Source organism: Chelmon rostratus, chromosome 7 (assembly GCF_017976325.1).
Source record: "Chelmon rostratus isolate fCheRos1 chromosome 7, fCheRos1.pri, whole genome shotgun sequence".
Taxonomy (NCBI): Eukaryota; Metazoa; Chordata; class Actinopteri; order Chaetodontiformes; family Chaetodontidae; genus Chelmon; species Chelmon rostratus.
This window is the reverse complement of record NC_055664.1, coordinates 8,518,015-8,542,774: the sequence shown is the minus strand read 5'-3', so window position 1 is coordinate 8,542,774 and position 24,760 is coordinate 8,518,015. Positions and strand designations below refer to the sequence as shown.

The 24,760-nt window shown below is 43.8% G+C and overlaps 2 protein-coding genes across 8 annotated transcripts; both read left to right on the top strand.

The window, feature by feature from the left end:
* The first annotated feature begins 696 nt into the window (after positions 1–696).
* Positions 697–11,331, top strand: LOC121608849 (von Willebrand factor A domain-containing protein 5A-like). 5 transcript variants are annotated; one of them, XM_041940244.1, is made up of 22 exons: positions 697–1,461; positions 2,126–2,346; positions 3,104–3,186; positions 3,423–3,625; positions 3,722–3,944; positions 4,932–5,098; positions 5,200–5,314; positions 5,401–5,576; positions 5,663–5,751; positions 5,879–6,023; positions 6,288–6,367; positions 6,481–6,595; positions 6,747–6,905; positions 6,985–7,088; positions 7,408–7,628; positions 7,985–8,047; positions 8,177–8,215; positions 8,723–8,815; positions 9,728–9,775; positions 10,415–10,563; positions 10,868–10,991; positions 11,121–11,331. In XM_041940244.1, the coding sequence occupies exons 3-22, from the start codon at positions 3,144–3,146 to the stop codon at positions 11,198–11,200; spliced, it is 2,436 nt and encodes an 811-aa protein (XP_041796178.1). In that variant the 5' UTR covers positions 697–1,461; positions 2,126–2,346; positions 3,104–3,143; the 3' UTR covers positions 11,201–11,331. The 5 variants fall into 5 exon arrangements, with proteins under 5 accessions (XP_041796178.1, XP_041796181.1, XP_041796177.1 ...); XM_041940245.1 differs by having other exon boundaries at positions 701–822; XM_041940247.1 differs by having other exon boundaries at positions 697–2,346; positions 11,124–11,331.
* Positions 11,332–14,177: 2,846 nt separating this feature from the next.
* On the top strand, positions 14,178–24,547 carry LOC121609422 (von Willebrand factor A domain-containing protein 5A-like). Of its 3 annotated transcripts, none has more exons than XM_041941052.1 (20): positions 14,178–14,291; positions 15,124–15,171; positions 15,346–15,548; positions 15,636–15,858; positions 16,552–16,727; positions 16,829–16,943; positions 17,030–17,205; positions 17,296–17,384; positions 17,738–17,882; positions 19,429–19,508; positions 19,618–19,732; positions 19,841–19,999; positions 20,125–20,228; positions 20,441–20,661; positions 21,205–21,267; positions 21,736–21,801; positions 22,870–22,929; positions 23,492–23,661; positions 23,974–24,097; positions 24,229–24,547. In XM_041941052.1, the coding sequence occupies exons 2-20, from the start codon at positions 15,132–15,134 to the stop codon at positions 24,330–24,332; spliced, it is 2,433 nt and encodes an 810-aa protein (XP_041796986.1). In that variant the 5' UTR covers positions 14,178–14,291; positions 15,124–15,131; the 3' UTR covers positions 24,333–24,547. The 3 variants fall into 3 exon arrangements, with proteins under 3 accessions (XP_041796986.1, XP_041796984.1, XP_041796987.1); XM_041941050.1 differs by having other exon boundaries at positions 24,226–24,547; XM_041941053.1 differs by lacking the exon at positions 21,736–21,801 and having other exon boundaries at positions 24,226–24,547.
* Positions 24,548–24,760: the final 213 nt, after the last annotated feature.

Sequence of the window (24,760 nt, the reverse complement as noted above, 5' to 3'; positions counted from 1 at the left end):
CGATATGAATGGGAGAAGTACCTTATTTAACTGGGATGAGAGTCTTGGGTGCGTTTCTTTGGGAGGGGGATCACACCATGAGGCAGAAGACATCTCGTCATAGCTCCCCTACAGCCGTGCGCCCCTCCTTAGCCCCCATTATTGCTCGGTGCATTGAACCGCCACAATAGGGCTGCATATATTACCCGCAAGGGTGTTCAGCTTAGGCCTCCCCCAACCCCCCTGCCTTCCATCCATCACTCTCTCTTTTCCTCACAAAACTAAAAAACACTGCTTTCCACAACTGCAAACAGTACAACCCCTTCCTCTCTCCCCAGTTAAACACATTTCTAACGGCAATGCAAAGGAGGACAACAGTTGCTAGCCAACGCTGGGGACAGTGTTGAACTTCAGCATATTGGGCTGAGCATTGTAAAAGAGGGTGAAGTGAATGACTTCTGTTATTTCAGTGGTTTGGTTCTCAACCACCTTATAAGACATGAACTGTTGTTGTCCAGGCCAAAATATTTTCATTTGTTTTAGTTAAGGAGTGAAAGAGAAGAGACAAGAAGGGAGTAGGCAGAAAGTCTTTGTGTCTCTGGTATGTTTCATTTCAACCCTTAGGCAAACCATAAAAAGTTTTTTGATATTTATCTGATGAGTGATTTAGAAAGCGAAAGTAAATGAGTGGGAGGCTTGACTACACAGTACCGCAGAACCTGGGGTGGATGGTGAGGTGGTAAAAACCTTTAGCGTGGAATATGTGTAACTCCATGCATGCTGCTGCAGGTGGAAACTACTCAGCTAAACCTTCCAGTTCACTGAGAGCCGACTGCTGGTGAGGTTAGTTCATGTTTCCTGTTTGGGTGCGGTCAGACAGCCCAGTTTGTGCCTGAGCTGATGCTTTCTCACACTGTCTGTGCGGCTCCAGAGCCTCATGACCCAGTTTCACACCATCAACAGGTACTCATTCCTTCAGACAGATCCTCATTTCTGCCAGAAATCTGTGTCTGTGTTCTCTATGTTCGTAGAAGCAACTGGTGTTTGATTTGTGTGAAGGAGCATTGTAATGAAATTAGCCATAAGAGACAGCGGAACTTGCTCTATGCAGTATTGATACAAAAATGTCACCCATTCTCCAAAGTCTGTATCTTTGTTGTCCTCGCCCCATGAGAGCTGTCCACACCACCTTCTATCTTGCTGGATGATGCAGGCTTTTTACAACTGCACGAGTGTTTATACAAATGCTGCGTGGTGCTAATCCTCACAGCTCAGATTGCTTACAGGTGACTCATGAAACTCCCAATCTTCGTCACACAATGGACATGACATGCACTGGTCCAAAACACTGGAATAAAACTCAAAAGACAGGAATTCAATGCACCGGATCAGAAGAATATTAGATGGCACTGCCATTGATGCAGCAACCCTGAAATGGCAGACCTTTAATGAAAATTTTGGGAGCTTGCCAGCCTCAGTAAGGTGAGAACTCTCCCTTTCTTTTGTATGCTGTCTTTGTCCTGCACCTGTTGCTGGGGTTGGATGTGCAAACGATCCACATCTTTTGCGTCAAGTTGTGAGATGATTTAACATCAAGAAATGTGAGTATGTTCACGAATGATTCTGCTGTTATGAGTCGGCTAATGTGGATATTAAGGTGGTTAAATTAGATTGTGTCCACGGGACCCAAATTTCACTTTTTGGGAGCCGAGATAAAAGTTTGAGACCCTTTGCAATACGCCATAACTGCATTAAAGGCTCAATTCAATTACACAGTCAAAGCAGTGTTATTGTGCAGTGAATTGGTGTTTTTTCTTTTTTTTAATAGATTTTTATTCATAAGTACCAAAAATTTCATCTTACTGTTCATTATATTTGTATGCTATGGGGAACAGTGAATGAGTGAACTAGGTAGTGGCCTGTTTTCGGACATAGCCTCAGACCCCAGCTTTTATTTTGAAATAACTCGATTTCATCCCCCAAAACTGATTTCAGGCTAGAACTACCGAGGGTCATATGACGTGCTCTGAACCGACACATCAAACTCAGAGACGAGCGATGGTTCCCTGTATTATGGCTTGAATGTTAACCCACTATGATAAAGTGGAGTGAGCTTTTAAATGCCCGACTCTCATTGGCACAGCAGCAGTGACGTTTCCTATCATCGGTCACGCGCCCTTCCAGTAACGAGCACGCCCTCCACATCTGGAGGAAGAGCTGGCGACAGGCACTGCAGTGGCAGACAGACATGTCCAATACAATAAAACTCCACCTACAGGCGTGTCTTGGCTTTGACTGCTCCCATCTAACCTGAAGTCCTGCGTATTCGCTCTCCTGACGCTTCCTGCACGGAGTAACTTCAGAAAGGTATCTGATGCACTGTTTTCATGGAATATACGTTTATAAAATGACATTTGTTGACGGTATAACCCGATAACAGTAGTGTAAAGGTTAGAGCGTCTTTTGGTATGGATGTTAAACCGACTGCATGCAACAGCTGTATCACACGACACCAAACAAGCTGGTGTCGTAGTGCCACACATAAAACAAGACGCGCAAAACAGGCCGCGGGTGTAGCTATTATAGGTTTAGTATTATTTTTCAGTGCTTCAGCACAGAGATGAGTCCATAATTAAGACCGCATAGAGCGCAGAAGTGCGCACAGTGGGTGTGACGTTAGGCAGCACTGGTGCGCACACAGCTCCAACGTCACAAACCGGCTTTCATGTGTTTTGCTTCTTTTACTTGTCTTTTGTTTCACATCTACAAAATAATCGTCCGAATAGTTGAATAATCATCAAAATCCAACTGTTAATGTGACTGAGGCAGGTGTGAAACACAAATTAATGTCTCATTCTTACAGTAATGTCGTTCAGGTGACACTGAATGCGTCAGGGATGTCGCAGAAACATCAGTGCAGTGTTGTGTTTGTTGTCCACAGCTGGCTGGCTGGCAGGATGAGCCCACCGCCCTGTACCCCCCCTGGAAATAATATTGTGTGTGACTGCAGCTAATTAGACATGTATGATGGGGAAATAAAAATAATCACACAGTAGTTGCATAGCACGTCCAATGGTTGCTTTGCTGTGGCTTGTTACATAAACCCTTTCATTATTTTTTACAGTAATTGCAATTTCCACATTCCAACCTGTTGAACAAACACGATGGTGAACTGCTGCGGTCTGCTCAATGCCAAGAAGGAACCAGGTACAGAGCTCGTAGAAACCACATCTAATTTGAACATAAAGCTTTACTTATGCAAACAGTGGATTTCCTAACTCTTCCTCACAACAACAAAATCTCACTTCTACTCATACTCATTGACTGATTGTTCGACCACACTAGCATTGATATGTGTACCAGTTTGACTCTGTGCTTGCATTTGCACACAAGACAGAATTTCTCTGTTTCTGATAATTTTCCTCTCTCTGTTTGTCGGTCAGTTCCTCTGAAGAGTGTGGAGGTGGAGCTGGAGGTGAGGGACCATGTGGCTACTGTGGTCTCCACTCTGAACTATGAGAACAAGGAGGACAAACCGATAGAGGCTGTTTTTGTCTTCCCTCTGCCTGGAGATGCTGCTGTGTGTCATTTCAGTGCCACGATTGGACAGAAACAGATTGTAGCTGAGGTGAAGGAGAAGCAGGAGGTGAGCTGCACAGTAGAGACTTAGTCACTACAGTTTAAAGCTTCAATACACAGTGAACACAGTGGCAGGTACTCAGGTGTGGCATCTGCTCTCCAGGCTCGTGAGGAGTACGATGACGCTTTGAGCTCCGGTCAGCAGGCCTTCCTATTGGAGGAGAGCGAGGAGAGTCCAGACATCTTCTCTCTGAGTGTGGGCAGTCTGCCTCCAGGAGAGAGCGCCTCCATCAGGCTGGAGTACATCACAGAGCTGGCTGTGCAGGCTGATGACGGGCTGAGGTTCTGTCTGCCCGCTGTGCTCAACCCTCGCTACCAACCTCAGGGTAGGAAAAGCAGACAACACTTAGTGCACGCCAAAGTTATCAGTACAAAGTAGGTTAAGAGCCATTGTCGTATTGTGAAATTGGCAGCACATGTCATGTCACAACTCTTTTCCAGGCTGGACTGTATCGACAGGCAGACAGCAGACAATTGTGGATTTTTGAGGCTGAAATCAATATTGGTCTTGCAAACAAAGAAACAAAGGTTGTGTTTACAGTCAGTGTTTCTGACCAAAACGCATTGAGTTTATCTTTGAGATCTAACAAACATGTTCTTATATGTCCTTCCTCATGAAACATTTAGAACAATTTCAGAAAATTCAATCCTTCATTCTCGAGATTCATGCTTACTTGCTAGCAGTTACTTGCTTTTATCACCGCTGACACTTGATAAGCAGAGTAGGGTGAAACAGCGGACCAGAGTGTGTATCGCGTTGCAGCATGCTTGTTTGCGTGTGCCTTTTTTGCTTGTGTGACATAAACAAAGTGACGACCCGCTTTTAAAAACACTGTTTCATTGTGTTAGGGTACCTTTAACAAGGCCTGACTGCACCACTACCCTGCCTGCAGCCCTCACACCAACGTTCTGATCAATGTAGTTCACTGGATGAACTGTCACCTGCAACAGCTGGAAAACCAGTATCCAATCATACGTGACATCTGTCATGTACACTCAGTTGCCAGTTTATTAGGTACTCCTTGCTAAAACAACAGCTGCTACGCAATGAAAGGAGTTCAGTCTGTTCAGGCCTCCAATCTCCCAACTGTAAGCAGACCCAGAACATGCTGGACCGTGTCTGCCTCCGGGATCGTCTCAGGACTCTTGGAGAGCAGCAGAAGACAGTGCAGAGTTATCTTGTTTGTTCTTACAACAGGGATATTTAAATTGAGTATTTTTTTCTTCTCTGGCCATCCAGAACTTCCGCCGGACCAAAGGTTCTCTGTCTCTAATGTCTCTTTAATTCCTAGTGTGTCTCATGTTGTTTCCAGGTAGTGAAGGTGCCGGTGTCCAGGTGACCTCTGTTCCAGCCTCTCAGGTGCCCTACGGTCTGTCTTTCTCTGCCCGAGTGTCCTCTCCTCGTCCAGTCTCTAAAGTAGAGTCCAAGTGTTCCCTGGACCCTCTGCAGTACCTCAACACAGAGCAAACCCAGGCCACGGTTGGTAGAGTGTTCATGTATCTGCTGCGTGTGATTGTTCTTCAATACTGACAACGAGAGATATGAATGTATTTATATTTATGAGTGTTTGTGAACTGCAGGTGAAGTTGGCTGCAGGACACAAGTTTGACAGAGACGTTGAACTGCTGATTTATTACAAAGACGCCCACCAGCCCACTGCTGTGGTGGAGGCAGGACAGGCCTCTGCTGAGCCCGGTGAGCTCATTATCCTCCATCTGATGAGTTGTATGTGTTGGAGCAAACGGCAAAAGTCATGTTTGAGTCTCTCCTCTGTGTTTCAGGCTCTCTGATGGGTGATCCAGTAGTGATGCTGAGTCTGTACCCTGAGTTCCCCGAGGCTGTGATGTCTTCAGTCTCCTCACATGGAGAGTTTGTGCTCTTATTGGATCGATCTGGAAGTATGGATTCACCCATTAACAACAGCAAGAGTCATCCGACTCGCATTGGCAGTGCCAGGGTATTCCTCATGTGTTGTTTCTGTAATAAACTCACAGTGTCCCTCTCACACAGTGGCCTTCACTATCATTTCTCTCTTCCCTGAAGGACACTCTGCTGCTCCTGCTGAAGAGCTTACCAATGGGCTGCTATTTCAACATCTTCAGTTTTGGGTCCAGCTACGAGCACATCTTCCCGTAAGTCACTCCTTCATGTCACTTAGTCCAGCAAATCTGTTCCAGCCTTTGATGTTATTGTTTGTACATTGTACATCTAATGTAATGAGGACATTGCTGATGAGTTCACGTATTTGTGTGATGGTAGTAAGAGTGTGGAGTACAGCCAGAAGACCATGGAAGAGGCTCTGAAGAAAGTTGAGCAGATGGGTGCTAATCTGGGAGGAACAGAGATCCTGAAGCCCCTCAAACATATTTACAGCCAGCCCTGCATCCCCAGTCAACCTAGACAGGTAATACACACACACCCATGAAGCATGTTAAACAGGCTGCACAATTACCTTTCAGTCGTCATTACAGAATTTCTTGCTGTTCTATTTTTAAACATTGCAAGGACAATTGTGAACGAACAGGTTTGTCTGTTTGTTCCAGGTTGATCTTGTTCTTTACACTTGTGTTGTTGATCAACAGCAATCTAACACAACACTTACACACACTGCATGTTTCTGGGTATGACGAAATCTAAGCTAGAGTGACATGTAAGCTCTCCTCCCTAGCTATTTGTCTTTACTGATGGCGAGGTGGGGAACACCAAAGAAGTTATCAATGTGGTGAAGAAGAATTCAGGTTCCCACAGGTGAAACGACAAATACACAAAACAAAACAAAGAACCCATACAGCACATGTCCCGTGTTTTGTTTTGTTTGTTTTTTTACTGCGTGAGTTAAAAAGAAAACTATTGTATTGTAGGTGTTTCTCTTTTGGGATTGGGGAGGGGGCCAGCACGGCTCTTGTCAATGGCTTGGCCAAAGAAGGAGGAGGTCACGCTCAGTTCATCACAGGAGCAGACAGGATGCAACCCAAAGTAAGACATTTAGTTAATATGAAAAGACATTTTGAAAGAACAAATGCAATAGCACATTTGTGCTTGGACAGAAAACCTACTTTCAGATCAGTATGTAAATAAAATCCTGAAGTGCCTTTCTTGTGTCCTTGTTTATGTTTTCACTCATCAGGTGATGCAGTCGCTGCGATTTGCTCTGCAACCAGCCGTGGAGGACATCTCAGTCACATGGGATTTGCCAAAGGGAGTCTCTGCCACTGTCCTCTCTCCACCAATCACAGCACTTTTCCACGGTCAGAGGTCACTGGTTTATGCCCAGCTCACTGGACAGGTAGCAGCAGCACCATGCAAATGTATCACTAGTGATTGTGATGATAAGATTGGTTTCTGACAGTGTAATGCTTTGACAGAGCTCAGAGGCAGCAGAGGGCTGTGTGACAGTGAAGTACAGCCTGGCAGGTCATGCCTCTGAGAGCGAGCTCCACTTCAGTCTCAAACCTGCAGAGGACACTGGGTAAAGACTTGTGGTCAGACGGCACTGCTTTGCATGGAGTGGTGACCTTACAAATGTTGAGTTTAATCATTTAGGCATCATGTTTTATTGAGTGCCTTATAATAATATTAATAATAATAATAAGAGGAAGAAGAAGAAAAGTAGAAGGACAGTTAGTTCTGACAGTTGTAGGATCTGATGATGATCTTATGGTAATGGTAATGTATGGTATGATCCTGAACAGGACATGCTGGTATCGAAAACAGATGAATGGAAATAAAATCATGACTACTGTTAATATAAGGGGACAAATGTGCTAATGTCTCTCTCCTGTCTGCAGATTAACAGTCCACAGGTTGGCCTCTCGGACTCTGATTCGCTCCCTGGAGATGGAGATGAGAGAGCGCACAGGACAGCATGTTGACAGAGTGAAGAAGAAGGCGGTGGAGCTCAGTGTCCAATCAGGTGTGAGCAGTGCCTTCACTGCCTTCATCGCTGTCAACAAAGGGGATGGCGAGGCGATTCAAGGACCTCTGGTGCGCAGAAATGTTCCAATACCCAGTGAGTATTATTCCAAAAAATTTGAAAAACACTCTCTTCTTAAGAGATACTGTAGCTCAGCATGAATGACAGTGTTGAGAAGAATGGCGATGAACTGCTTTAACATGAAGAGAATCTTTTACATGTCCATACCAGACGTCATGCATTTGATTTGGAGATAAGGGCTAGCATTTCCTCTTTGCCCACACTGTGTTTGTTGTGTTTGTATGTAAAAACTGTCACTTCAGTAATATGTTGAATATTTGAAAGACCTGAATATTTTAAGCACTATTTTTAACTGCTTTTTGATGTCATTTTTTGTTCACTGATTCTCACGTAATGTCTTGATCTTATACTCTTCTTTTAAAATCTCAAAGTTATTCAGTTACGGGGCCATCCAAGACTCCGGTGCTCTATGCCCGTCAATTGCAATCTGGCCAGTAAGTGAAACTCAGAGCGGGAGTGAAACACGCATCTGTGTATTTCTATAAATACTCTCAATTGATGTCAAACACATTCAACCAGCAGTAATGTCCTGACCTGGTACTCTTCTCTTTTTACTCTCAAAGTGAACATTTCACCCCAAATGCATCCACCCCCAGTCATGGGTAAGTATAAAAACTAAATGGCATCTGAACAAGGGATGACCTGCCCTACTCTGCATTTGATTGCCTAATACTCATTGCTTTCACTGGTTGGCTTGGTTCGGTTTATGCGTGGGTTGTGATGATTGATTTGGGTTAACCAATCGGAAGCAGAGTTGGGCAGGTCATCTCTTTACTATGTCGTAAATTCACATTGTGTGTTTGCAGCTGTGTGTTTGCATGGAGGCAAGGGTGTGCCCCGAAAATTCAACAGTCATTACATGCTGCTTATTAGTGGATGACTACAGCTGCCACAGATGTACATCAGTATATCCATTCAGCGTATATGATCAATTCCTCGTCAGAAGTGTCTCTGGCTGAAACTTGTTTTAAGAAGTTCCTACAATTGTCCCACATTCAGGAGCCATACCATTGCGCTGGGGGTCATCTGGTGGAGTGTTGATCGAAATGAAGGAATATTTCACCGTAATGTGCTTTATCTGTGTTGTGTTCACTCTCCTCTCTTACCAGCTTGTAAGAAGGGCAAAGCTGGTCCGAAGATGAAGTTTAAGGCTCAACTGATGAAATCACAGGAAAGGCAGATGCAGCCCCCACAGTCACTGAGTATGTCTTCATACAGTTGAAATGAAGATTGAAATGATTTTCAAGTAGGCACATGTACATAGCTGCCATGTTCCATACAGCGTGTCAGGGCAGATATTACATTGTTCATTGTTTACTTTATTTTCACTCAAAAGATGCTCTGCGTCTTGACAGCTGTCACATTGTAATGGTGTCATTCCATTCATTTTCAGGACTTTTTCTTGTAAAATCTTTGGTTGGGCTGTACTTTGATGCACCCGCGGGCTGCTGTGCCACACAGAGATTCCTTGATTACTCAAATCATAGCTGGTATCAGCACATGAAATCTCAGCATATTTCTAAAGCATCACATTCAATTCGGTCTCACAACATTTGTGCCAGGGAAAATGCATGATTTACTTCACCAGCAACGGATGGACTGGTGTTTAGTGTGACTGCGAATTAATATTGTATAAGCAGTCGTCGGTCATAAATCGGACATTGAAAATTCTAAATAATCTCGGAAATTAAAGTCACTTTTGTTGACTTTTTATACACTAAGCAAGACTTTATTGTGTAAAGTCCATTTACTAAGAGGATTCGTATGAGAGTAGCTTGCATATTTTTCTGAGGTAATGTTCCTATGTGAACAGTAAAGTAGATCACACAGTGGCTGTACCAGCAAGGTCAAGCTTTTTAATTGTGGCCTCAGTTTTACTAAAAACCCTGTGGATTGTTTTGAGTGAAAGTCTGGAAGTGCAGCTAACTGGAGTCAGTTCACCTTTAAACGTGGGCAGGCTTAGTTGATGATTGTTGTTACAGTCTGATTAACTTGATCATGGGATCTAAGTTGTGGTGGTTTCTTCTTCTTATCATTTTTCGTCATTGCCCTGAACAGTTATTACAAATGAACTGTGTTAACTGTAATGTTCTGCTTCCCTTTTTCTCTTTAAGGCGGGGCCATGATGAGTCCAGCATATTCTGACTATAGAGGCGTTGTTGGTAAGTAACAACAAGTTTAGATACACCTGTTGACAAAGATGGAATGGATTGTCATGAAATTTGATACACGCATTCATGTCTCCCTCAGGATGAATTGTAATAACTTTGGTGATTTTCTGACTTTTCAAGCAGTGTCTTCATCAGGTCAAAGTGTTTATTGGCCCAATACTTGGGTTCATGATCAAATTTCTGTAAACCAATGATGTCAGCCTCAGATATACTTTGTGTTTGTGCCTCATTAATAATTGTTGGCATGCTAACATACTACACTAAGATGGTGAACATGCTAAATGTTAAACTTGGCAAACATCCACATGTTAGCATTGTCACTGTGTGCGTGTTAGAATGCTGACGTTAGCATTTAGCTTAAAGCGCCCCTCCCTCCAAGCACAACCTTGCAGCGGTCTTGTTTTGCCCCCATCTGGTTCTTTATTTATTCTCTGCATAATTGTCAAAGTGCAGACGAAAAAAATTATTTAATTATATTTAATTTGTTAGTCAGACAAACAATGCGCTTTGGTTCTTTTAGAAAATGTTTTTCAGTACGAGAAACCTACCTTAACTAGAATGTTTAATGTTTTAATTTTCTTTGATTATCGAAGTGAAGAAAATTTGTACTTGCTTTAATGTTCTCCTCAGACATGTGCTTGCCCGAGCAGACACTCAGAGACCCTTTGCTGCAGCTGGTCTCCCTCCAGAAGGCATCTGGCTGCTGGGTGCTAGATCCAGCTCTGGCTGCTGCACTGGGAAAGACCAGCGAGGAAGTGGAGAACACAAAACCTGCATCGGTGGGTTACTGTGAAACATAATTACACAAATGAATAATGGGGCTTAACAGATTCCGTGATATGGTTTATACTATAACCAAACAGAGGACATTTAACACACACGTAAAACAAAGCAAAACAAATGAAAATGATTAACTGAACAAAAGATGTGTCACGGCATGAAAAAAATGAGGAAATCAGGGACGAACACACTGTAGGTGCTCAAACCCACTCAGCTGGTATCAATGCCTGTCTTTGTTCTCCTTGATTTCTTTCTCTGTTGTGGCCACTGTTTTATTTTTTTCCCTTTGATTTGGTGAATCAGGTGAACCATGAAGTGTGGGCCACAATTCTGGCTCTGATCTGGCTTCATGGTTTCAAGAGGGATGCTCAGGAAGAGTGGGAGCTTCTGGCTATGAAGGCTGTGTCATGGCTCCGTGCTCAGAACGGTAACAACCATAATAATAAAGTGCTGATCTGGGGTATTTGATAGTTGTGCTGGTAAAAAATTGCAGTTTGCTCACATTCAGTCTCCTCTGCTGACGACTTGTTTTATGTATGTTTTTTTTTTTTTCCAGCAGCATGTATGACAGAGTGTGTGGAAGCTGGAAATGCTGTGTTGGGTTGCAGCGAGCAGAAAGACGCCCTGGGACTCTGAGATTTCCATGAAACTGGCTTCCTTTTTTAGGGTTGAGCACAGAAGCAGATTTACTCCATCCTACAACCTTTACTTAATCAGCACTGGATCATACTGTCGACGTGGAAACAATTAAATCCTCTTCTTCTGTGTTCTACTTTCATTTGGTGTTTCTTCTTGTTCTTATGTTCACTGGCCTCTTGAATTTGTATATTTTTTGGTTGTATTATTGTAAAAAATGACTTTTCAGAAAAGTAATTTTTTTTGTCAGTTTGTTTCTAAAACAACTGACATCACAACAAGCTCAGACACATTGTGACATCACAACAGATTCAGACACATGGTGACATCAAAACAGGCTTATTACCATAGTGACATCACAACAGGCTCAGACACATGCTGACATCACAACAGACTCAGAAACATGGTGACATCATAACAGGAAACATGGTGACATCACAACAGACTCAGACACATTTACTCATTTTGCTAACTTGTGGGTTAGATTTGAGCGCTCAAGTGACTGAGATGTAACCCAGAGAATGCGGCCATTTTTCAAAATAACAGCTCGATCAGACTGTGATAAGAAATAAAATGGAAATACTTAATTATTTCTTATGCAGCCCGGTACCAATTGATCCACAGACCGGTACCGGTCCGCGGCCTGGGGGTTGGGGACCACTGCTGTAGAGGAAGTCATTTTTTGTTAGCTATGATTTCCAGTGTACTGTAGCGGTCATACTCAGGTGTTGTGTTAATTTTACAGCCACAGACTCATTTCAGCCGCTTCGCACTCGGCTGCAAACCGCCCCAACACATGGACCCCGGACTCCATACCCCTGAAGCACCTCCCACAGAATGCCACGAGGGACACGGTCGAGTGCCTTCTCCAAGTCCACAAAACACATGTGGACTGGTTGGGCAAACTCCCATGAACCCTCGAGCACCCTGCGGAGGGTGTAGAGCTGGTCCAGTGTTCCACGACCAGGACGAAAGCCGCATTGTTCCTCCTGAATCCGAGGTTCGACTATCGGCCGAATTCTCCTCTCCAGTACCCTGGAATAGACCAGGGAGGCTGAGGAGTGTGATCCCCCTGTAGTTGTAACCCTAACCCTCCGGTCCCCCTTCTTAAATAGAGGAACCACCACCCCGGTCTGCCAGTCCAGGGGCACTGTCCCCAACTGCCACGCAATGTTGCAGAGGCGTGTCAGCCAAGACAGCCCCACAACATCCAGAGACTTGAGGTACTCAGGGCGGATCTCATCCACCCCTGGTGCCTTGCCACCGAGGAGCCTCTGAACTGTCTCGGTGACCTCAGCCTGAGTGATGGATGAGCCAACCTCTGGGTCCCCAGCCCCTGCTTCCTCTACGGAAGGCGTGGCAATGGGATTGAGGAGATCCTCAAAGTATTCTTTCCACCGCCCGACAATATCCCCAGTCAAAGTCAACAGCTCCATAGCTCCTCTGTAAACAGTATTGGCAGGGTACTGCTTCCCCCTTCTGAGGCGCCTGGTGGTTTGCCAGAATATCCTTGTGGCCGACTGATAATCCTCCTCCATGTCCTCCCCGAACTTTTCCCATACACAAGTTTTTGCTTCCACAACCGCACGCAGCACGCTTGGGCTGCGGTCCCACGAACGGCATCCCTTACTTCCGGTGTCCACCACCGGGTTTGGGGATTGCCGCCACGACAGGCACCAGAGACCTTACGGCCACAGCTCCGAACAGCTGGAGGTGGAGAACATGGTCCATTCGGACTCAATGTCTCCAACCTCCCTCGGGATCTGGTCAAAGCTCTCCCAGAGGTGCGAGTTGAAAACCCCTCTGACAGAGGGTTCCGCCAGACGTTCCCAACAGACCCTCACTACCCGTTTGGGCCTGCCAAGTCTGTCGAGTTGACAGCTCAGCCCCTCTCTTCACCCGATTGTCCAAGACATATGGCCAAAGGTCAGATGACACGACCACGAAGTCGATCATTGACCTCCGGCCTAGAGTGTCTTGGTGCCACGTGCACTGATGGACACCCTTATGCTTGAACATGGTGTTAGTTATGGACAAACTGTGACTAGCACTAGCAGCCTCTCTCAAGGAGTTGGGTTCCAGAACCCAGACTGTGCATGGAGGTGAGCCAAACTATCTCTAGCCAATACCGCTCAACCTCCCACACTCGCTCAGGCTCCTTCCCCTTCAGTGAGGTGACATTCCATGTCCCCATTGCCAGATTCCGAGTCCGGGGATTGGGCCGTCGGGGCCCCCGTCCACGACTGCCACCCAAATCCCACTGCACTGGCCGCGTGGGCGAAGGCCCAGGCACCAGGCGCTTCTATGAACAATCAATACATATTAATAACCGTACCTGGTATATACACATATATACCACGCATATAACACATATACAGTCAGTCCCTGTTGCAGCAGCACACACACACACATTCCGGTCTGAAATTAAAACGGGGGAAAACCAGTTAACTAACACAAAAGAAAACAAAAGAAAACTACGTCAACTTTTTATATAAAAAAAAGGCTGTGCTCAACCATTATGGGAGCAAATTGATACCAAATCATAAATTAAAGTACACATTTAACAAAACAAACAAATAAACAAAGTTTAATATGGACAAACAGCGGAGCTCGTGATGTTCGGACATACCCAGAGGATGGCGAGGTGCAACTGTTTCGATCCCCTGGGTTGCACGACCCCAGGTAGCAGGGCTGCTGCCTTCAAATACCCTCGGACAACATAAAACTCTCGGTGTGTGTGTGTGTGTGTGTGTGTGCGTGTGTGGCAAGTGAAATCATACCACTACTTTAACTCCGTTACAGTAGCAGCTACAGCTTTTACATCTCTCCAAATAGTGCAGCACTTCAGGGCTGATTTGGTGTCGAAACTGCAAGTTCTTCTAATATAAAAGCTTATGGACTCGAGCTCCACCCAACCGCACCTCCTTCCTATAGAAATCGAGCGTACCCGGTGGGTGTGACTTTCGTTTTCCAGTCAGTTGACATCAGGGTAATCTCTTCCTCCTTTAGAAACCTGCAAGTTGCGGCCACATATTTACGAGAGGGAACTAAAGCCGACTGTCCCGTCCCGGACACCGATCTGTCCTCAGAGGTAAGCTTATTCTTCTGCGTGTTTATTGAAACAGTCTGGTTGCAACACACGAACCTGCTCACTATACATTATCCCGCTTAGAACTCTGCTCACTACTAAAGCATTCAATAGAAAGTGACACAAAATAGTGATTAAAACATATTTTATTGATTTAAAATGAGCCTACTCTCGTCTGTCACCGCTCTCACTGCGCAGCGGCTCTGAAGGTAGACACGTACGTTGCGTAGCAACCGCCTCTCACTGTGCGCAGGCAGGAAAACTTATTTCTTTACAGTTATTCAGAGAAATCATGTCAAATGTGGAGAAGTGAAGGGACATCCCAGACCTGAGAGAGACGTAGTTGGCGACAGAGTTTGGTTTACCGCTATTATTTTGTACTGATGGATAAAATCCCGCAGTAGCTGATTTCGGCGTTCAGCGTCATACATTAAAAAAATCTGTCTCCAGTTTTGTCTCCACTAAGCAGTCTTTTAGCGCGTTGATCGCTCATGCTGTGTTTTTCTTGGTGTTTTTTTCGTGTCTGTCTGCGGAGCATAGACAGTAGAAATCATATGCATTGATTTATTGATACAGAACTGTAGATAACTACAGGAAATGTGAGGAGAGATGGGATATAACGCGACCGAAATGATAATAACAATTTTACTATTTCTTTAGTTTGTAGCGTCATTTTGTTCAGTAACTGTATTGTTGGTGCTTTTACACGTTTTTGTAGATAAACAAAACAAATGTATTTCAATGACTGAACGACGCCCATAATGTCCACTTTCTGTCATTACCCTTCATCATCACAGCACAAAGTCCTCTGATGTCCTCTTTAATTGTTGCACAGGTGCAAAGATGAACTGCTGTGGTCTGCTGACTGCCCAGAAGGAACCAGGTACACACATCTCTCATTTCCCCCCACAAGGTGTTTTGTAATCTTATAAAGTTCACAGGTGAAGGCTTGTATTGGCTGTGATGGCTATTGGGCACATCCTGCTTTGCACACTTACACAACACAGAAGTTCTCACACAGTTTCTGATAATTTTCCTCTCTCTGTTTGTCGGTCAGTTCCTCTGAAGAGTGTGGAGGTGGAGCTGGAGGTGAGGGACCATGTGGCTACTGTGGTCTCCACTCTGAACTATGAGAACAAGGAGGACAAACCGATAGAGGCTGTTTTTGTCTTCCCTCTGCCTGGAGATGCTGCTGTGTGTCATTTCAGTGCCACGATTGGACAGAAACAGATTGTAGCTGAGGTGAAGGAGAAGCAGGAGGTGAGCTGCACAGTAGAGACTTAGTCACTCCAGTTTAAAGCTTCACTACACAGTGGCAGGTACTCAGGTGTGGCATCTGCTCCTCAGGCTCGTGAGGATTACGATGACGCTTTGAGCTCCGGTCAGCAGGCCTTCCTATTGGAGGAGAGCGAGCAGAGTCCGGACATCTTCTCTCTGAGTGTGGGCAGTCTGCCTCCAGGAGAGAGCGCCTCCATCAGGCTGGAGTACGTCACAGAGCTGGCTGTGCAGGCTGATGACGGGCTGAGGTTCTGTCTGCCCGCTGTGCTCAACCCTCGCTACCAACCTCAGGGTAGGAAAAGCAGACAACACTTTTGTCAAACAGCTTTTATTGCAACAGTCCCATGTCTTTTGATGACGCAGCACTAACTCTGCCAGAGCTACTTTTTCAAAATATCAAATTCACATTTTATGGCTTTCTGTTAACCTCAGCAGTTTGACTGAGGTGGAAGTAATGTATTTTATTTCAGCCTTGCAAGCACTCTAGGGATGAAATGTCAGTCGGTCGGTTTGCTCCAGACTGATCTCAACAACTTATTGATGGATGTCAATGAAATTTTTGCGCGGACATCCATGTCCGCCTCTGGTTGAATTGTGATCATTGAATAAGCACCACTTAGGTTGAAATTCTTGGCTTTCAGTGAAATGTCTTGAAAACAATTAACTGAAGACAGAAAACTAACTTGTTTTACCTTCCAGTGCCACCAGCAGGTCAAAATGTTTCCAATACTTTGGTTTATGACCAAATACCTGCAAAACTAATGTCTCAGTGCTAGTTGCTAATTAGCAAATGCTAGCATGCTAACTCACTACAGTTAAATGGTTAAAATAATTTTCTTATACCTGCATGCTAGCATGCTAGTATTAGCATTTAGCATCAAGATTCACTGTGCCCTAAGTACTGTTCACAGAGCAGCTAGCACGACTGTAGACTCTTAGTGTTTCAGAGTACTCTTCAATTAGAGCATTTATAATTTGCTCACAGGAAGCGGAGACAGTGAAGGTGCCAGTGTCCAGGTGACCTCTGTTCCAGCCTCTCTGGTGCCCTACGGTCTGTCTTTCTCTGCCCGAGTGTCCTCTCCTCGTCCAGTCTCTAAAGTAGAGTCCAAGTGTTCCCTGGACCCTCTGCAGTACCTCAACACAGAGCAAACCCAGGCCACGGTTGGTAGAGTGTTCATGTATCTGCTGCGTGTGATTGTTCCTCAATACTGACAACGAGAGATATGAATGTATTTATACTTATGAGTGTTTGTGAACTGCAGGTGAAGTTGGCTGCAGGACACAAGTTTGACAGAGACGTTGAACTGCTGATTTATTACAAAGACGCCCACCAGCCCACTGCTGTGGTGGAGGCAGGACAGGCCTCTGCTGAGCCCGGTGAGCTCATTATCCTCCATCTGATGAGTTGTATGTGTTGGAGCAAACGGCAAAAGTCATGTTTGAGTCTCTCCTCTGTGTTTCAGGCTCTCTGATGGGTGATCCAGTAGTGATGCTGAGTCTGTACCCTGAGTTCCCAGAGGCTGTGATGTCTTCAGTCTCCTCACATGGAGAGTTTGTGCTCCTATTGGATCGATCTGGAAGTATGGATTGTATTACCAGTGACAGCAACGGGCAAGAAAGTCGCATTGGCAGTGCCAGGGTATTCCTCATGTGTTGTTTCTGTGATCAACGTCTTCACAGTGTCCCTCTCACACAGTCGCCTTCACTATCTGTTCTCTCTTCCCTGAAGGACACTCTGCTGCTCCTGCTGAAGAGCTTACCAATGGGCTGTTATTTCAACATCTACAGTTTTGGGTCCAGCTACGAGCACATCTTCCCGTAAGTTCTTCATTCTTTGATATCACTGTTTTTTACATAATACGTAATTTCCGTAATTTATGTAATCTCTATCAACAGACAGATCATTGATATTTGCTGATTCTGCGAAACTGTAGATTATGTGAATGTGTTTCGACGTTTGCTCCCTAAGTATTCAAATAAATTACTCCAACATGTGTTCATGACAACTTCAGTGCATTTAAAGCTTGCTTAAATTCAGGGAGCGATTGCAGTTATGCTTTAAAAAATTTGGTTGAGACTGGATCTGAATTCCAATCCGCAGTGTCGAAGTTGGTCGTGTTGCACACCTATCCACCATCTGACCTCCCTGATGTGTGTGTTTCTGGTGGCAGTAAGAGTGTGGAGTACAGTGAGAAGACCATGGAGGAGGCTCTGAAGAAAGTCGAGGCGATGGGCGCGAATCTGGGAGGGACGGAGATCCTTGAGCCCCTCAAACACATCTACAGCCAGCCCTGCATTCCCGGTCAGCCTAGACAGGTAATACACACAGCAAACACACTGAGAAACACCCTCACATACATATCCACACACAGACGAAATAAGTTACGTGGGTTTTTTGAGGTACGGTGAAAAAAGCAAAGATGGCTGATTGATGGTAGCGGTAATGTGGGATCTCTCTATCCTTAATCCCTTGATGCCCGAATTTATTTAGAATTATATTAAAAAAAAATATATATATTTTTTTGCTTTCAAATTGATCCTAAATTAAAAGGAGTTTGTTAATTTTTCTTTAGCACATACAATAGAAATAAATTTAGGTATGATTAGCGACAACAGGCGCTAATGCTTGCATTTAAGCATTAACGCCTGTTGTCACTAATTTGCATAAAAATACTCTTTTTTTCAAAATTTATAAATGTGCGCCATAAAAGCCACAAAATTGGCTTACAACTATTACTTTGTAACAACAACGCAACACATGTAGTTTTCACTTTGACCAGTCCGACGAGAAACCAGTGCTTGCAAAAGGTTCCTAGGTGTGTGTTGAATATGCACAAGCCAGCATTAGAGGAATGCATGCGCGATTCGGCTGCAATGTGGATTGAAGTGATATGATGCGAATTCGCGACAATCGGCGTTAAGGGGTTAATCTCATTCTTTCAGTCATTCGGTCAAGTGTCCAAGCTATGGGCCAACAGAGCTGATGAAATGTCTACAAAGTCGATTAACAGACTTTGTCTTCAGGTACCAGGTAAACTTAAGTGCCACCTTATGTTGGAACAAGGTGTTTACTGTGGACAATCCAGCACAGAAGTCCACTAACAAGCTGTTTCTACAAAATGGTCACAACTGTCTTGAATAGTTATTATGCAGATTTCTAACTGATTTAAAATATTGAACGTTTAATTCTAAAATTCTAAATTTAAGCTTTAGATTTGGGGTGTTGAGCATTTGTGTTGAGCCACACAGTACCATCCAGAACACAATATTATTTCTTGAGAATCGATCCATGTGTTGAGGCATGAGTTGAAGTGACACAGCTTCAGCGAGGTCCTGTCGTGGCAAGAACGTTTGAACCGGACTGCGACAGCAGCAGGCGTGGCTACATCTGCAGAATGTTGCTGAGGAAGATGCCACAGTTGTTTGTCTTTTCTGACCTCATTAAAACTGCTGTTGTGTGCTCTGCAGTTCACTTGCTCTCACTGAACTGCTGTGTGGTTTGAGTGCTTTAATGGAGCACACAAAGCCTTTGACAGCTGGTGTACGCAGAGGCAACAAGTGATTGAATATATTGAACAATCCATCAAACACACTTTCGTTGATCCTGTCAATAGCTCTGCCCTCTGCTGTTCTGCTCACACCTTTCCAAGTAAAATCTTGAGCAAACCGGTTTATTTGACACTCACACTCACCACACCTCTATTGTTTCATATTCTACAGTGAGAGAAACTTGTGTTACAGAAACAGCAATCTAACACAGCTCTCATAAAAGCATGTGTGTGACTTTCAACACATGCTGAATGATTCTGGGTGTGAGGTTATGCTCTGTACCTGAAACTAACGTGTCAGGTCTCCTCCCTAGCTATTTGTCTTTACTGACGGCGAGGTGGGGAACACCAAAGAAGTTATCAATGTTGTGAAGCAGAATTCAGGTTCCCACAGGTGAAACCACAAGAACACAAAACGACAAAACACCCACACAATTCCCTGCATACAGTATGTCGCGTGTTTTTTGCTGTGTGCGTTAAAAAGAAAACCTTTTGTATTGTAGGTGTTTCTCTTTTGGGATTGGGGAGGGGGCCAGCTCTGCTCTTATCAATGGCTTGGCCAAAGAAGGAGGAGGTCACGCTCAGTTCATCACAGGAGCTGACAGGATGCAACCCAAAGTAAGACATCACAGTCGCTATAAAAAATATAATGAAAAGTGCAGTGAATACGTTTAGTTAAAACTCAGTGCTTCTCACAACTTTTTGGAAACTGTTTTCACTCATCAGGTGATGCAGTCGCTGCGATTTGCTCTGCAACCAGCCGTGAAGGACATCTCAGTCACGTGGGATTTGCCAAAGGGAGTCTGTGCCGCTGTCCTCTCTCCACCAATCACAGCACTTTTCCACGGTCAGAGGTCACTGGTTTATGCCCAGCTCACTGGACAGGTAGCAGCAGCACCATGCAAATGTATCACTAGTCTGATTTGTCAGGTTTGAAAAATATGAATAATGGTGATTTTTATGTTATTGTGATGATAAGATTGGTTTCTGACAGTGTAATGCTTTGACAGAGCTCAGAGGCAGCAGAGGGCTGTGTGACAGTGAAGTACAGCCTGGCAGGTCATGCCTCTGAGAGCGAGCTCCACTTCAGTCTCAAACCTGCAGAGGACACTGGGTAAAACAACATGTGGTCAGACAGTACTTTAAATCTGGATAGACTGCAGTGATGAATTTGGTACAGACGTTCAGGGAACATGTCTGGACAACTTTTCATCTAGCACCACCAGCTGTGGTCAAAGTTAAAAAAAAAAAGACCAGATACTTGCAACACTAACACTAACCTCATATTGAAATCTATCTGTGTTTCCTCCTTTCTCCTGCCTGCAGATTAACAGTCCACAGGTTGGCTGCTCGGCTTCTCATACGCTCCCTGGAGATGGAGGAGAGTGAGGGTGGAGAGGAGCAAGACAGAGGAGTGAAGAAGAAGGTGGTGGAGCTCAGTGTCCAATCAGGAGTGAGCAGTGCCTTTACGGCCTTCGTTGCTGTCAACAAACATGACGGCGAGGCGATTCAAGGACCTCTGGTGCACAGAGATGTTCCAGCACCCAGTGAGTATTTTATTCAGTTCAGATGTGAGAAACCTGTCCAGTTCAGCCACAGAGCACATGGTGCATATTTAAGACTTTGATTCCCTGCTCATCCTGGTATAAATCACGTGTGGTAGACCTGGATAGTATGGCAGACAAACAAAACACCTTGATATGTTTAAGCACACTCCTGTGTTCTCTTTCTCTTCATCAGATGTAATTTCCTGTGACTATGATGAATAACAAGGTTTTTGTCTGGTGTTGCTTTTGTGTTTGTGTAAAAGAGAGGTAGAGTGATAGAAGGAAGGTGGCCATGCTCTGTTTATTGTGACGTCTAAACTGTGTTGGTTTGATTTGTTTAAAATGACATTGTTGGCTAGGATTGTACTTACTTCCATATTCATGTTGTATTCAGATTAGTGATTTATTTTACGTCTATTGGTAATGTTGATTTTGTAATTTATGCCTGACCTCTGCTGCTGCTGTATCTATATTTTGCTGCTGTTGATGTTATTGTCCCAGCTGATGACCTTCGTTTAATACATACTCTGTTTTTTATCTCAGTGTGTGGTGGTGGAATGATGTATATGCAGTGCTGTACGGCGTCTTTTGCCTTTTCAGACTTAGGTGAGTAAAAGGTTCACTGGCTTTTTTTTGTTTTGTTTTATTTTTTGCTTTTACAAGGTGCTGTGCCTCACAGTACAAATTAAATGACTGCATGGTTTTATTCCTGAAAGGGCAAATATTAGTTACCCAAACACAGAAAGCTATTTCCTGTACACCTGAAAAATTATATTATATTCGTGAATTGTACCTCTTGATTACCACACAGGCTAAGGGTCTGAGACTGTCAGGGTCTATATCTGGCAGTATCTTGTCAGGGTCACAGGAGATAGATGAGTACCTAATGCTGAACAAGAACAAGTCAGGTCTCATCCTGCTTGGTGGGCAACTAGATCCAGCACCGATTTAGTGCACTGCACAACTGAATGTGCAATTTGAAAACATTCATTTATTGATACATTTTGATAAGCACCATAAAATATTCTGGTCTGCTTTTGTTAGTGTAACAGAGCATTTCTTTTAAAAAAGCAGATTATGACAATGCCTGTTTGGACCTAGAAGATCAAGTGCTAGGCGAAGCAATGTATACTAATGCAGGTATGTGTTTTGTTTCAGTCGTACACGCCCTTTATAGACAACATGTATTTATTCTTTTTATGCAGACTGACACTGGTGCTTTCTAAAGAATAAATGGGGAAATCCTTTTCTCTAATACCCATGACCCATGGAGGTAGTAAACAATGCATGATGAATGTAGACATGGCAGTCCGTTCATTCCAATGACACCTGCTGACATACTGTCGGCTTAGAAAGTCTCTTCCACATATACATGCACCTCCTAATGTATGTGCCCATTATACATCACTGCCTTTCTCTTGCTCAGTCTATCCAACTTCCGGCACTAATGAATTACATAAATGTCTTTGACTCATGGTTCCTTCTTATATATTGGACTAATGAATGATCGAGAGAGTAATTTTCAGTTTGTGGTTTTCTCAGGTATTTCTTAGTTAATTTGTGGGGGGTTTTTTTTATTTAAGTACTTGCCAAAAAATCCCAAGACATCATATGACACTGGACTCTCATTCAGAAATAGTTTCTTAAGTGGCAAAGTACTGTATCTTCAGAGGAACAGATGCCAAACCAAACTATTTAACTTGACTCATGCAGTATGTATACGACTGATTGGTTTTCTTCCAGAAAAAGCAAATATTGGTTACATTAACACAGAAAGCTGTTTCCTGTATACCTGACAGGTAAGCTTTTCCACACAGACTTAATTGTGAAATGATCTGAAGTGCAGCAGGTGTCTTCAGGTTGTCTTCTGAGCTCCATTAGATGTAAGTAATATCATAATAATATTACATCAGTGAGTTGTAACTTTGGATTACCACTCAGTACAGGGAGCTGAGACGGCTGAATCTAGTCAGGGTCATAGGAGCTTGATGAGTACCTGAACACTGAACAAGTCGGGTCTGGTCCTGCTGGTTAAACAGGTGAAGCAAACCAGGATCAGACACAGAACAGGGCAACAAGATCCAGCATCAGTTTAGTGCACTGCAGAATTTAATGTGGAATTCAGACATATTCATTAGCTTATTTTGATTAGAATAAAATATTCTGGTCTGCTTTTGTTAGTGTAACAGTGCATTTCTTCCAAAAAAGCATACAGCCTCTGTTCGGACCAAGATCAAGAGCAACACGCAGAGATGTCCAGTGATGAAGGTATGTGTTTTGTGTCAGTGGTACATGCCCTTTATAGACTATACACAACATGTATTTATTCTTGTTATGCAGTCTGACAGTGGTGCTTTCTAAAGAATAAATAGGGAATCCCTTTTCTTAAAACCCATTACCCATGGAGGTAGTAAACCATGACGATGCATGATGACTGTAGACATGGCAGTCCACTCATTCCAATGCCTTCTTATATATTGTACCTAATAAATGATCGAGAGAGCAACTTTCAATTTGTGGTTTTCTTGGACATTTACTTCTTCATTTAATCATGGTTTCTTTTCAAATTGAAGTGTTTTGGCATAAATTCTGACACTTGACTCATTCTGAAATAGTTTCTCAAGTAGCAAAGTATTGAGTACTTTAGGTCTGAGCAAGTGATCAGGAGACATTCGCACATATGGATACGAATCTGAAAGAACACTATTAGCTGCTCTTATGGTCTCATCTGCATTATTCTTTATCTTTACATGAGTGTCCAACAGGCAAAAATGGAAAGAATCTACTGGCATAATTTGATTTTTCCACTTTCTTTGATTCCTTTCCTCAGACTTATATACTGAGGAGGTTCAAGTCCCTGTTCCCAAACAGTCTCGCAGAGACCCTTTGCTGAGGTTGGTCTCCCTCCAGAAGGCGTCTGGCTGCTGGGTGCTAGATCCAGCTCTGGCTGCAGCCCTGGGAAAGACCAGCAAAGAGGTGGAGAACACAAAACCTTCAGCGGTGAGTCACTATGAAAAATAATTCATACAAGTTAATCAGGCAAGCTAAGACACTAACAATTTATGGAAATGAAACACAATCAGACTGAGAAACTGTGCATGATGCCCTCGAGTGGTGTTTTTAACCACCTGCTTACAGTGTGAAAGGCTTTGATCATATATGTGAATAGCCCCCATGAAAGTATTTGCGTGTGCCGTCTCCTTTTATTTAATATATAACGTTGTAACTGCTGTTTTACGCCTGAATTCTCCTTTGTTTTCTTTGCTTTGCTCCTCTCCACAACGTCTGCATTTCCTTGATTTGGTGAATCAGGTGAACCAGGAAGTGTGGGCCACAATTCTGGCTCTGATCTGGCTTCATGGTTTCAAGAGGGATGCTCAGGAAGAGTGGGAGCTTCTGGCTATGAAGGCTGTGTCATGGCTCCGCGCTCAGAATGGTAGCAACCATAATAATAAATGCTGGATTGTTGTTTTTGACAATGCATGCTGATTAAAATCTGCACGCGTTCAGTCTCCTCTACTGATGACTTGTTTTGTGTGTGTGTGTGTGTGTGTTTTTTTCCAGCAGCATGTGTGGCAGAGTGTGTGGAAGCTGGAAATGCTGTGTTGGGATGTGAGGTGCAGAAAGACACCCTGGGACTCAGCTTTTCATCCGAGGGGTTTCTCCTTTAGGATTGGCAGAAGCAGATTCACTTCATCCTGCAACCTTCACACTGCACGTTACTGTTTACATCATCTACTGTTACAATATTGTGTGCCTTAGCATAGATGCACTGAGCTTCATCTATCCAGGATCAGCCATGTCATAAGAATTGTTTCAGTGTTGCTTTGTATTGGAAATTGCTTCAGTTAAAGAGAATAAATAAAGTTGAAGATTTTAAACTTCATTTGTGAATCATGTTTATGGGCGGTAATAATATACCAACATATTTCTCCATGGTAGGCGCTATACAGAGGGGACACATGCGCCTTTGGTGGATGATGAATTGAAATCTTCAAGATTTATTCCAATGCATTTGTCTTGCAAACCAGACCTCAACCTATCAACATAAGATTCTGGCCACATTATTGCATAAGGTTGCATACAGTTCATGGCAGAT

Bases quoted from the DNA above. Each gene is read 5' to 3' on its own strand.
- LOC121608849 (XM_041940244.1), top strand. From the start codon at position 3,144: ATGGTGAACTGCTGCGGTCTGCTCAATGCCAAGAAGGAACCAG. The intron at 6,368-6,480 runs GTGAAACGACAA...ATTGTATTGTAG, and splicing joins AAGAATTCAGGTTCCCACAG to GTGTTTCTCTTTTGGGATTG. The intron at 8,816-9,727 runs GTATGTCTTCAT...TTTCTCTTTAAG, and splicing joins GCAGCCCCCACAGTCACTGA to GCGGGGCCATGATGAGTCCA.
- LOC121609422 (XM_041941050.1), top strand. From the start codon at position 15,132: ATGAACTGCTGTGGTCTGCTGACTGCCCAGAAGGAACCAG. The intron at 21,802-22,869 runs GTATGTGTTTTG...CTTCCAAAAAAG, and splicing joins AGCAATGTATACTAATGCAG to CATACAGCCTCTGTTCGGAC. The intron at 24,098-24,225 runs GTAGCAACCATA...GTTTTTTTCCAG, and splicing joins ATGGCTCCGCGCTCAGAATG to CAGCATGTGTGGCAGAGTGT.